At 33.2% G+C, this 14,162-nt stretch overlaps 2 protein-coding genes across 2 annotated transcripts; both read right to left on the minus strand.

Annotated features, from left to right (window-relative positions):
* Nucleotides 1–2,927: 2,927 nt before the first annotated feature.
* Nucleotides 2,928–3,872, minus strand: LOC107159287 (olfactory receptor 10AG1-like). Its single transcript, XM_015505864.1, has one exon. The coding sequence runs from the start codon at nt 3,867–3,869 to the stop codon at nt 2,928–2,930; it is 942 nt and encodes a 313-aa protein (XP_015361350.1). The 5' UTR covers nt 3,870–3,872.
* Nucleotides 3,873–11,684: 7,812 nt separating this feature from the next.
* Nucleotides 11,685–12,629, minus strand: LOC107135322 (olfactory receptor 10AG1-like). Its single transcript, XM_015477207.1, has one exon. The coding sequence runs from the start codon at nt 12,627–12,629 to the stop codon at nt 11,685–11,687; it is 945 nt and encodes a 314-aa protein (XP_015332693.1).
* Nucleotides 12,630–14,162: the final 1,533 nt, after the last annotated feature.

Consider the following 14,162-nt stretch of genomic DNA (forward strand, 5'->3'; position numbering starts at 1 on the left):
GTTGAGTTTATTTTGACATATTCATAGTAGTATGGATTTAAATCCCATCCGTTGCAGTTCCTAGTGCCTCTTCATTCCCTCCCCTCCCCCTTTCTGTATTAGGCTTCCTCTAATCTATTGTTCTTCATTCTATATATTTTTAATATACATAAATGTGGAAACTTAGAAAGATAATCAAAACAAAAAAATAATAAACTGTTTTTATGAAGCTCAATAACATATGCGTGTATTTTAAATGATTGATAAAAATAGAAAAATCATAAATAGTAGATATGAGGATCAAAAGGAAATTTTACATTAAAACTCATAGACATTATTGAAGTACTAATAAAAATACTCCTAATGACTTTAAAACTATGAATATGGCATGTAGATGAAAATCATTCCTAAAATCCATAAAATGCTATTCTTCCTCAAGATTAAATGGATAATGTGCATAGTCCACCTAACTAGCAGGGAAGTTGAATTTTTATTTAAAAGGCCTGAGTATCAAATGGAAATGATGTATATAGGAGTTCAACAGGTCCAGATGACACAAGTAATTTACATGAGAAAAAGGTCCAGATTCTTAGGGTCATTTCTCTTGCTACATTATTTACTCTCCAATTCTACATTAATGACCTCATGAAAGCTGATTTGCAAAAGAAATTATGGGTCTGGTTTACTTGGTTCTGTGTGGCATTCAGAAATCACGCTAAAGCTGACCTCAGCAACCGTGTAGCCACTTTCTGGAATATCTTTGAGGGTGATTGGTGAGAGGATGTATTCCCAGGGAGAAGAACTCTGAGCAGAACTTCTGATTGTTCATTTAGCTTGAAAGAAGAAATGGCCAGATGTGTAATTGTGTACCCATCCGTGGGCTTAAGGTAATAGTTTGAGAGAACAGTGAGGGATTTTTAAGTAGTAAAATTGAAAAATGATAATTAAGAGTTCTTTAGAAAAGATACATAAATAGACTTTTCTTAATGATCAAAAAAAGTGAAGATATTTGTGAACCATGTGAATGTTTATCAAAGGTTGACCTCAATTGAGGAAGTTTTGGATATTCAAATGGGTAGAAAAATCCCTTCTGTGGTTACCACCCAGGCTCTGTCCCCAGTTACTGTTAGCATTGTCCACTGGCTCTTGTGCCAAGAGATCATGCAGACGTAGGGTAAGGATATGAATGGACACAGACACATGAACTTCAAATCATTATCCTCAGTCTGATTAGAGTCACTGAGGAATATCTAATTCTTGATACGACAACATTTCTTCCACTGACCCTCCAATTCTCTAATGGCAGGCTGATTACATTGGACCTATTCCATCACAAAAAGAGAAGCACTGTGTTCTTACTAAGAGCTTGCTTCTTCCAAAACTCACTTCTTTCAAACAATATTTTTTTTTCTGTATTTCACAGGAGGGACACTGAGAATAAAAAGTCTCCTCAATTTCTACCTCATCTAATTCTAAATGCAATAGCTTCTGGTTTGTCCAATTTCTGTCTTGAAATTATTTTCCTGGAAAAATAATTAGTATATTTTTCTTTCTTTTAACATTCTTTTATTACCAATCATTTATGTTAGGTTTTAGTAGCTTCTGATAGAGGCTTTATGTGAAATTATGGGTGATTTATTCATGCCTTTCTTTGATCTCAGCTGGGGTAGATTTCTTGGACATATCATTTGATTTATTAACACATATTCTGAATATCTTCTGCTAGTCAGAAAGTAGTACCACATTTTGTCTCCCCTTGGTGATACCTATCTCCATGTAAGTGTGATAAGAACAGGTATTACTTACTTAAAGACAAATTCCTTTAATAGCAGGTGCAAACCTTACAACATACTTGTTTAATCATAAATCTGTTAACAGGACAAATTTCTCAGAAATATGTTACTTTTGTGTATAGTAATAATAATAAGTTTACTTATGTGAATATGAATGAGAAAATAGCACATGAAACTTTTTACATGTTTCTTATCCTCAGTGTATACAATTTACAATTCACTTTTATTTATTACATAAATAACACCAATTAATGGCAAAAGCTCTAAATATCAGTGAAATAAAAGAGACATAAGACAAAAATTTATTCTGAGATAGCTACCATTAACTTTAATTAGGTTTTAATTCATCATTTTCAGTGACTATTGTGCAAAAGTATGTGTGAAGTATCTGTGATTTTATATTAAATACATGCTTTATAAAATATGAAATCCTCTTCCTTAATTCTACTGTATCTTTTATCTCCCCAAGAAAATTTTAACTTGAAAAACAATAACTTTTCAATATTCAATAAAATAATACTTGTCAGTTATTCACAATATTCTTCCTTTTCCCAGTTCTCCATATTATTTGTGTGGTTTTAGTAAGATTTATTATAACATATCATGATTACTACATAGGAATATTAACTTTAAAAGTACATAAGCCAGGTATAATATTCACCAACATCATTTATGAAACTAATTTTTTTTTCTAGAACAAGTGGTTTCACGGAATGGTCATTGTTGGTCAAAACATATGTGGGTATGTGTGTTTGTCACTTTGTGTATTTTTCATTTAATGTCCACTTTGTGCCTGTTTTAAATATAGTTGTCACAAATCTATGGATGTGAATGACATGATTTTCAAAAAGTGATAGGATGGAGTCTGTAATATTATTAGTACAATTATAATTAAAGCTATCAGTAGTACATTAGAAAACATGTTTCCCACACACACAAAAATTAAAAAATATCAATGAAATATGATTTGGAATTTTGTGACACATGTCACCTATATAGCTTCTCTCAACATCACAAATAATGTTTAATTTAAAAAGCGTTTCCATTGAAGAGATACTTAAGACACAGAGCTAAAGATGGATACCACTGAAGATTTTATTACAGATACAGACAAAAATAAGTCTTAAAAATATAACTTACATTGAATCAAGTAAACTATTTACCTAATAATCTTCTCAATGCCATTATAACATCCTTATTCCTTAGACTGTATATCATGGGGTTGAACATGGGAGTCACAACAGTATAGAAAAGAGAAAGCACTTTGTCAGTTTCTGCTAAATGACTAGCCTCAGGTCTTAAATATGTAATAATGCCTGATCCAAAGAATAACACCACCACTGTAAGATGAGATGAGCAGGTGGAGAAGGCTTTGGCTCTGCTTGTGGCTGATGGTAGTTTAAGGACTGTGGAGATGATTTTGGTATAGGAGATGAGTATTAACAGAAACGGGGCCGAGGCAAACAACAGAGCAGCCACATAGACCATCAGCTCAATTGTGAAGGTTTCCCCACAGGCCAGCTTAAGTATTGGGGAGATGTCACAGAAGAAGTGGTTGATTACATTGGAAGCACAATATGGCAGGGAGAAAATCTGGTAAGTCTGCCCTACCAGAAAAGGAATTCCACTGATCCAGGAGGCAGCCACCAGCAGGATACAGACCTTGTGGTTCATGACCAGAGGATATTGCAGAGGGTTACAAATGGCCACATAGCGGTCATAGGCCATCACTGCCAGAAGGAAGCATTCTGCGGCCCCCAGTACAAGAATGAAGCACATTTGTGTAGCACAGGCAACCAAAGAGATGGTCCTTCTCTGGGTCCCGAGATTCACGAGCATTCTGGGGAGAGTAACTGAAACATAACAGATCTCCAAAAAGGAAAAATTGCCAAGGAAAAAATACATGGGAGTCTGGAAAGCAGGCTCTACTTTTGTTATTACCAAAATAGTTCCATTGCCCGGCAGGATGATCATGTAGATGACAAAGAACAGTCCAAACAGAAACCACTGGAGCTGGGGCACCTCAGCAAACCCCAAAAGGACAAATTCCTTCCATGCAGTTAGGTTTCCTTCTGGGGGTTTTCCCTGGTGTTTCATCTGTGGAAAGCAAAAACGGAACGTGTGCTTCTCATAGACCTTCAGCAATAGGTGCCTGCTCTCTAAAAGAATCTGGTCATCCACATCAATGCTCAAGACCACTGTGATTGTTTGCACTGTAAGAATATGACTCCTTACACATTCCACCTTTTATTGCATTAGATACTATGCATGATCACAGCACACATTACCCTGAGATTGCTTGAGAATCACTGCAGATGTTTCCTGTTAAAGCCCAGCATAATCCATACTATGCACAGGCAGCTGTACAATTGGCAACATTAAAGATGAATCTATAGGTCTGCCCTGGTATCTTAGGTTTAATTAAGTAAATTTAATTAGGTTAAATTAATTACATTTTTAGAAATCCTCTTCTTGCATGTCTCCATGAATTTTCTCAATCATTGTCAACAGGACTGTATCATAGATTATCTTCTCCCACACTATTAAAAATAAATTTCATTTATTTTTTTAGTACTGCTAGGCTCAAGCCCATGTTCATTGTGCTACACTCCCAGCCCTCACTTTAAAAACATTTTTTAAAATTTGTTCTAATTAGTAATACTTGACAGTAATATGCATTTTGACACATCATATATAAATGGCATATGACTTCCCCTTCTCCCTGTTGTACATGATATATAATTATACCAGTAATGGAATAATACATGAACATAGAGTAATGATGTCTGACTCATTCTACTATACTTCCTACACTCATACCCCCTCCCCTTCCTTTCTCTCCCCTCTAAAACATATCAATGGAGTACATGTATGTTTTCATACATGTGTACATTGTGTAATGTTTAAATCATGTTACATATTTTTTTCTCAAAGCATTATTTCCTTATTTTAAAAAATTTCATGATCATTCATTCATACTTTTTAAAATATAGAGTACATTTTTAGGTGGATATTTCACCTCTCCATCTCCTCCCATCACTTGATTTTAACATAAATGTCTTTAACTGAATTCATAATTACATGGATTTGAAAAAATAGAGAATGGTTTATTGACAAAAGGAAAATGTATCCTGCAGTAGGATAGTAAATGGGAAAAGTTGGAGGATTTTATTTAGTATTGCAGCATAGATCTAGATAGAATCAATTAAGAATGTACTGAAGTAAACCAAGGTGGTCAGTGAGGTATGCAACAGGGTGTATATGTGTGGCACAAATGAAAAAAAATATACTGTCCACTAATGTAAACTCCATTTTCAAGATGCCATGCCAGTCTTTGCTGTTCCATGAAGAAAAATAAAATAAAGCAAACACAAACCCCCAAAGAAACCAAAAAACTCTACAAACTTTTCTATTTTCATGGTTTTTTTTTTAGAAATTAACATATTGAGGCTCAATAAGAATAGACAATTTTTTTTTCATTTTCTCATTGAATTTTTTTTTTATTGAAATTGGGTTTGAATCCTAACTTGACTATTTTTTTTCTATGATATAAGAAAAAGCTATTTAACATTTCTAAGTTACCTTATTTGTGACAAGTAAATGATATACTATTGGCAAAATATCAATGATCCCTTTTGAAGAATTGTCATCTAGTAATGGTTCTATACATATAATTGTGTACACTATAGTTATTGTTTATTAGGCTAATATGTCACTAGCCCCCCAGTTGATAACACATTGCTTAGAAATTTTTATTGCATAGTGTTATCTGCTTTTTATGTACTTTATCCCATTCTTATTTATTTTTCTTTTGTGTCACAATGATGGAAATTTGAAGTTGACTCTTTGATAAAATATTTAAGAAGGGCTCACTCATTCTCAGGGTGCATTTAGTTAGTGTACAATTCTGAAAGTGAAGCCTACTTTAGATATTGCACCCAAGGTTTCTGGCTCTTTACTAATCCCAGCCTTGCTTATCATCCCTCCAAACCTGGTGCTTTGGACTTGGTCCCCCCCACACACACACAGTAGGGACAGAATCCTACTAAGAAGACCTGGAATTGAATTACAGATCCTTTTCCTGCTGGCTGTGAGATTCTTACAAATCACTATATTCCCTGTGACACAGGATTAAAAAAAATACAAACAAACAAACAAAAGCCAAACAAACAACAAAAAAAGCAGGCTAAGAATTGTACCCAGATATATGTAAGACAGCTGTAAGAGGTTATGGCATTTATGCAAATCTATATAAATGCTACTTATTAATATTCTCTCAAGTTTATTAATTGTTTCAGGCAATGGGAAAATATTATATAAATCATTTTTTATTTATATGATATGTTTATTGTAAGAATAGAGAGAGATCTTATAGCAATCTTATAAATTGAAATTCCCAGAGTCTCAAGATGAAATATCCAGTAGTCCTCTGTCACATTTTGTTTATATTCTCATCTTTATTCTGTGGTTCTGGTATACAAAATACAAATCACTCCTCAGCCCAGTGTGTTGAAATTTGGCCTAATCTTTCAAAAATGTTGTCCACCTTGTATAGTGCTCAGTAATTTTTCAGAAATTATTCAAAGTAAGAGATACTATTAAAATTATCCCTCTGAAGAGAAAAAAGGACAATGATTTAAACTTTATGTATTTTTATGGTGAATGGCAATATTTAAAAAATAATTATACTATTAAAATAATTTTTAGTGATAAATAAAATATAATTGAATGTAATACAAAACAAACATTTTTTATGAAATAATTAGTACATAAATTAAATATTATTGTACTCAAAGGGAGCAAGGTAGAAAGAGAAGAAATGTCCTCAATATCTTCAAATAAGATTTTATTTCTTTTTTTGGCAAATATTTATGTTTTCCTTAACCAAAAGTAAAAAATCTTAATGTTTTAATTTTTCTATTTTAAATTCAGGTCCTTATTTTCTCAAAAAATCCAAAAGACTAAATTATTATGTAATAATGTTTAAATTCACCCAACTATTACATGCTACCTAAGCTTTTCTCTCTGTGTGTATTTTTTGTACATTAACAACTTAAACCTTAAACTAAAATTAAAGAAAAATTTGATCCTCTAAGATTTTATATCATAAATAATTATTTTAAAAATTACACATCTATAGTACTATTTATTGTATTCCTCAATGATTCTAAGTTTTTTTCATAGATTATTTTACTTTAAATCATCTATTAAAGTGTAACCTAGACTGAATACACATATATGAGCCTTATTTTTTACAAGGTGTTAGCTTGAAATTAAATTTTCCAATGATTTTATCTATGCTTAAAAACACAACAATCAGCACAGTTTTCTTACTTCACATAAACTTTATATGAAGTAAGAAAACTTATAATTATTATTTCATTGCAAGTTAAATTTAATAGAATAAGAACTATATATTGATTGCTATCATAAAACATATATCTTCTCAGTATATTTTAAATATCAATTTTTACTTTGTCTTATGAATTAAATTTTGCTATCAGGATAAAAGAGTTCATATTTACCTTTCTTGAATGGGTTGTTTTTTCCCTCACTGTAAAGCTTAACTCTTTTGATATTTAAATTGCTTAAAATGAGACCCCTTATGTCATTATAGATATTCCTTCTGCTTTTAAGATAATTGTTCTTTACAAAGTGCGGTTTAAATGTCAGCTGTTTTGTCTACTCCAAGGACTTCTTTCACCTACACATTTAAATTTCTAATTAAGAGCAGCTCTTAGGCTTCTGCTTATTTGCTTTATTTAATTTTGCCCAGATAACTCTCACTGTAGCCAGAATACATTCCCTTTAGGTTCCCTATGGAATAGAGTGCACAGTACATTTCTTTCTTAATATGAATTGGGCACTGAGCAATACCATAGATTAACACATATCCATTTTTTAAAAATTATCTTCTGAAGAGGTATTTGCATGTGTGCATTTGTGTGTGTAGTGCTGGGAATTGAAACCAGACCTCACACATGCATATATGTTAGGGTCTGCAGCCCTGAACTTTATCACAGCCACTCAGGTTTATCTTCTATCATATAAACAGAAATAAACAGTGCATTAGTAACTTCTTGTTTGAGTTTTAAAAATTGCATTGCCATATTGTGCTGACTTTAGCTTTTGATTACATAAGTAACATTATGATTCATTTTATATTGGAATGTTACACAGAAATGAAAGGGAATTAATTACCTGCATATCGACTATATCAGCAAGTGTCACCAACATAGAGTGGAAGAAGAACAAAAAACAAAGAAATATGAAATAGTGTAAAAACTAATAACTACAATATACACCCAAAATACATAATTGACTGAGAGTTTGTGATGAATTGTCAAAGAATATATGATGCTAGTATTTTTTTTTATTTATTTACCTACTTCTGGGTAAAGAGAATATATAAGAAACTCCCAAATAGCAAATCCTACAAATAGCCCAATTAAAAATGGACAGTAGACCTGAATAGATATTTCTCAAAAGAAGAAAAGTGGTCAAAAATTATATGACATAATACTCAACCTCACTAACCATGACAGAAAGGCAAACTAAAACATCACCTCACCTCAGTAGAAATGACTGTGATCAACAAGACAAAAGATAGCAATTGGTGCAGATGTAGAGACAAGGGAACACTTGCACACTGTTGGTGAGATTCTAAATTAGGGCAGACTTATGAAAAAGTGTATGGAACTTCCTCAAAACATCAAAAATAGAACATTTTGTCATTCTGTGCTATATCAATAGAGAGAAACTGGTTAAGAAAACTGTCTGAAAACAGATAAGATTGGTAGCCAAGCAGTTTTGATTTAAAAGGGATACTTTTTTTCTTTTGTCTTCACTGGTTTTGGATCTGTAATTTCTAGTTTAAATATAAGCCTAGGAGAACTAGACATCCAGCAGAAATGAAGAAGTAAGTGCAATTGTAGTAACCATTTTTTTTTTCTTCCCTTACAGTATGGTTTCATAGTTTATGTTTTCCTTGGGGAGCCCCACCTCTTATTTTCCCTCAAGTTTTAAGCATTACTTTAAGTAAGGTGCCAGTTGTCCATGTCTTTACATTTACCATTCCCTCTGTAGGGAACCAAAGGCTAATTTTAGAAATAAAGTTCATAAATTGTAACAACTCTGCTCTTCTAATAGAACTAGCTCTTCTTTTAAGCATACTTTTAAGGATAGACACATAAAGATCCCCTTATTTGGACCTTGTATTTCCTTTTTTTTTTTTTTTTACACTGGATGTTAATGGAGCTACAAGAGCTGCCAAACTTGCAGTTTCAGTGAGGGGCAAAGGGGGAGAGGAAAAAACAAAGACTCACACATGTGAAAAATTTTGATGATAAAGCCGGGGTTTGGGGGAACACTTCTCTGATGGAGAAGGAGGTCTAAAAAGTTATGCCAGTAATCTTTTTTTTATATATGTCTCCTCATCAGGTTAAAGGTCATGTCATGCAAGGTTTATTCTTTGTACTCAGAAAGTTATAGGGCTAGAAACATTTACATTTTTTGTTTATTTTAGGATTACAATAATTTTAATTAAAAAATCTTTCTTTTAAACTTAACTATAAATTAACATGAGTGGTTTTCATAACAATGGAATGTGAGAGGCAGAGTCTTAACTTAGATGAGTTGGCCTCTTGACAAATCTTAGGTAAGGTGTATTATTTTCTCAGTTACAATCTATAGTTTGCAAGGAGCTTTATGTAGATCTCCAATAAAAAGTCCATTTTTTTTTAATATTACTGTTAAGCAGGAACCTTCAGAAGTAAGAGTTGGTGAAAACATTGTGGTTGTCTAACAAGGAAGTTTCTCTACTCCCAAAACTATGTGTCTGAGATCAAAGTTGAAGCTCATAAGACTCTTCTGCAGAGACTCCTCTTGCAGGACATGGCCATAGCAGCTAGGCATCCTGCACCCTTGCAAAGGGATATACCAGGGCACTAGGTATGCCACATGCATGAGGTCATCAGAGACTCCAATCTGAGGCACTGCTGTCCCATTCTCTGTCACCAATCTCGACAGGAAATAAACTACAGTATTTAAAGGAATGTGCATTTATGTGTTTAATGCTGTACTATTCACAACGGCCAAGAAATACAAACCATCTAAGTGTCCATCAACTTATGGATTAGTAATCAAAATATGATCCATATACACAATGGACTATGAGTCAGCCACTAAAAGAGTAGAATGCTGTCATTTGTGACAGTGTGGTTATATTTATAGATCATTATATTAAGTGAGATAAGCCAAGTGAGATAAGCCAAATACCACATGATCTCACTCACATGTCGAATCTTAAAAAAAGTTGATCTCACAAACATTAAGAGTACATTTCTGGTTAGCAGAACTCAGGGAGAGCAGGAAGTTGTGAGATAAAGGCAAAGTTTTATTAATGTGTTCTCAGTTACACTTACATTTGAGAAAGAATTCTGGTGTGCTGTTGCACATTGGGGTGACTAGAGACACCGATACTATACTCCATATTTAGAAAAAAGTGATTTTAAAATTATTCCCAGAAAGAAATCCTGAAAGCTTTTGGAAATAGATACATTCATCATAATGTAAAAGTACATGATTTATGTATGTATCAAAATCCTACATGGTACCCAATTAATATGTAAACTTTGTGCTTACATATTATTTAAATTAACTAAAAGATGCATGGTTTTCAGGAGGCTTGGAGGCTATCCTGGGGAATCCATTCATGCTCAATTATGTTATTATGAATACTGTTCTTTGAGGTCACGAATTGTGGTCCCTGCTATCTCAATGAATGTCAGTTAAATGCCATTGGTGACTTCTCAAAGTCACTACTTGGGCATATAGTCTACTACTGGAAAGGCAGCAATTTTCCTTACTCTTTTGTCATTGCCTCTCTGACAAATTCTTCTTTCTTCTCTCTGTTTTGTAGGGCTCATGTCATCAGTTGTGTTACCTGGATAATTTCCTAGTCTTACAGCTGGTAATCTGGTATACCTGTGCAAAGTTTTATTTGTCATAAAATCATTGAATTCACATATTCCATGAATTAGAACCAGGTGATATCTGGGGGACCATTAGTCTGTCACAATATTCCAGTGAAATTGAATGACTACTATAAATGTTTTATTTGATCAGATCTTTAAATGTTAAAATAATTAACTGATGCATCATAAAGCATGCATTCAGTCAGTCATAGGTTATAGAGGAATAAATTCTAAAGAGTTCATATTAATCAAAGGCTTTTGATGTTTAAGTCAGTAAATAACTCACCAGATAGGCATGTTGTATTTTATGTACTAGTATAGAAAGTGTTAATGAAGATAATTGAATGCTCATAAAATTTTCTTTTGTTATTGCCTCTGAATGGATTGTATACTGACACACAATGAGTTAAAGTGTTATCAGAGCTGAGCAATGCTGTAAAATCTCTAGAGTTTGCCAGGAATTTGAGGTAGGGAAAAGAAGTATGCAAGTACACTGTCACTAATTTGATCACTCACTCAATAAATATTTAATATTCAACCACAATTGTCAACTCCAGGTGTTAAGTATCAAACGGGAAAACTAACAACTACAGCTGTGAATACAAAAGAATTTTTTCAGGCAAAAATTGGGCCAGTTTATTTCTGTCACAAGTCATAGTACTGGATTCTGATAATAGATTTTTCAAGGGATATATGATGTACACTGCAATTTCATTGATGAGAAAATACTTTTCCTTAGATATGTAATATTGAAAATAAATTGATTTGCCTAAGATACATCCAGGTTGAGTAAATTTCAGGCTAGTGTTCTGAAGTAAAACAAATAGATGCTAAGATGGAAGTGATTGGCATGTCAAAGGGGAAATGTAAGATCTGAAATATTTCTCTGATAACTTTTATATCAGCAATGCAAACATTCATACACAAATATGTGATACTATGTTTTAAGCATGAATCTTTTCAGAGCAGCAATCACATCCCTATTCCTAAGGCTGTATATCATGGGATTAAACATAGGAGTCACTATGGTGTATAAAAGAGAGAGTACTTTGTCAGTTCCTGCAGAATGGTTGGATTTAGGTCTAAGGTAGGTAATGGAAGCTGATCCAAAAAATAAAACCACAACCAGTAGGTGGGAGGAGCAAGTGGAGAATGCCTTAGCCCTTCCTTGGGCTGTTGGCAACCTCAGAATTGTGAGTCCAATTTTGCTATAAGAGGCAAGTATCAACATAAAAGGGACTACAACAAACAACATAGCTACTATGTAGACAGACACCTCATGCACAGAAGTGTCCCCACAGGCTAGCTTGAGAATGGGGGGTATGTCACAGAAGAAGTGGTTGATTTGGTTGGAATGACAGAAATGCAGAGAGAATATCTGCCATGTTTGCCCTATCTGGACTGGCATTCCCCCAAACCAGGAGCCAGCTGCCAGTTGATGGCACTTCTTTGGGTTCATGACTAGAGGATAGTGCAGAGGGTTACAGATGGCCACATAGCGGTCGTAAGACATTACAGCCAGGAGGAAACATTCTGTTGCTCCAAACATAAGGAAGAAATACATTTGTGTGGCACAGCTCAGTAGAGAGATGCTCCTATCCTGAGTCCAAAGGCTGACCAGAATCCTCGGGAGAGTGACTGAAACATAACAGATTTCCAGTGAAGAAAAATGTCCCAGGAAAAAGTACATGGGTTTGTGCAGTGCAGGTTCCAGCCTGGTTATTATGATTATGAGGAAGTTCCCAATGAGGACAACCATGTAAATGATGGAAAAAAACCCAGATAGGAAACCTTGGATGTTTGGAAATTCAGAAAATCCCAGCAAGACAAACCGTACCACTGTGGAGACATTCTCTTCTACTACTATCTCTTCATGCTTCATCTATGGGGAAGAGTCAATCAAAAGTAGAAAATTAACTACATTTTCCTTTTGTTTTCTTATGTGTACACTGAAGACGGCCTGATTTCAAATTTCCCAGTTACCTTTAAGATAAAGACCTATGTCTTCTATTTGGTCTGAAATTGTCATAAATATTTTTTTAAAAAATTATTCCTAAGTATATCTACATGAAAGTTGTATTTTTTTTTTCTGTTGAAGGTTATTACAGATTTTTTCTGTTTCTGTGATGAGGCGTGTCACTTAAATTTTCATTTGAATACTCAAAAAATCTGAGTCTAGGTTCAAGTGGAGCAAAAATTCTACTCATTTAGTTTATATTTTTCTGCTCTCCCAACATTCTTTAGTGTACAATGATCAATTCAAAATTATCTTAAATTTATGAGAATATTTTCTTTAAGACATTTCTAATAAATTTAGGGAAGAGTGTATTTAATCTTTGAAATTGATTTTTGTATATTTTCTAAGACCATTTTAGCTTTGATATTCTGTAAAATCCATTAAAAAATAATGATTAATTTTCCATGAAATATAATGCAATACTATTTAATCTTTAAAATTGTATATTAATTTAACTGTAAGTTTATGAAATCAGAAATCACAAATTTTGTTCAGATTTTCTAGTACAATTGACATTCAGAAGGATACTGAGGATCTCAAGAAGGATGAGGGACACTTAACATGATTTTCCTAAAGAAGGAAGCTCAATAGTCAAGAAGCAATTTCATTTACATCTGCAGTCAGGAAACAGGTCTTAGCTACATTACGCACCTCTTTATTCTGAATGCAGATTTATGCATAAAAAAGACATCTAGCATATCTCTTCTCCTGGACATTTTCCTAGATCACTCACCTACTCAGGAATGACTGCTATTCTACTGAGTTCATTTGCTCCATTCAGTCTATTCCCTTGCTTTATGTGTGGTTTCTTATATGAGTGTGTTTGTATGCTATTATTTATTTACATTATGAATGAATTCCTTTTATTTCTAGACCTATGAAATATATCATATTTGATATTATAAACACTATTTTATATGTGGTACAGTATAGTTTTCCAAACATTTTTCATTGGCTGAATTTTTGGATAAATTAAAATGAGTCAAATAATTTAAGTAATGCCTAAGACTTAAGTACATGTTCCTGAATTTCTGAGTTTCTATGCATGCCTTGTGTATATGTGTATGTGTGTGTGTGTGTGTGTGTTTGTACATGTGTTTGTATTTTTTGTGGTTATGTGTGAATTATTATATCTCATTAACTCTTTCAGAAGAAGTCTATCATCTCATTATTTGCTAAGTTATTTCCATATGAGTAATAAATAATTTAAATGCAAAGAGACTATATGCAATAATGACGAATACCTCTAATCTTATTATAAGATTTTTAAGTTTGCACAGTTGTCAGGATTTGAGCTTCTAAAACAGTTGCAAATGGGGAAAGATCAACAGTTCATGCTGAACTTGGGCATCCTGTGGACTTCGTAATTGAACATGGCAAAGTTACATAAGAATTTCT

This window comes from Marmota marmota, unplaced genomic scaffold, assembly GCF_001458135.2.
Source record: "Marmota marmota marmota unplaced genomic scaffold, marMar, whole genome shotgun sequence".
In the NCBI taxonomy this organism is placed as follows: Eukaryota; Metazoa; Chordata; class Mammalia; order Rodentia; family Sciuridae; genus Marmota; species Marmota marmota.

Bases quoted from the DNA above. Each gene is read 5' to 3' on its own strand.
- LOC107159287 (XM_015505864.1), bottom strand. From the start codon at position 3,869: ATGAAACACCAGGGAAAACCCCCAGAAGGAAACCTAACTGCATGGAAG.
- LOC107135322 (XM_015477207.1), bottom strand. From the start codon at position 12,629: ATGAAGCATGAAGAGATAGTAGTAGAAGAGAATGTCTCCACAGTGGTA.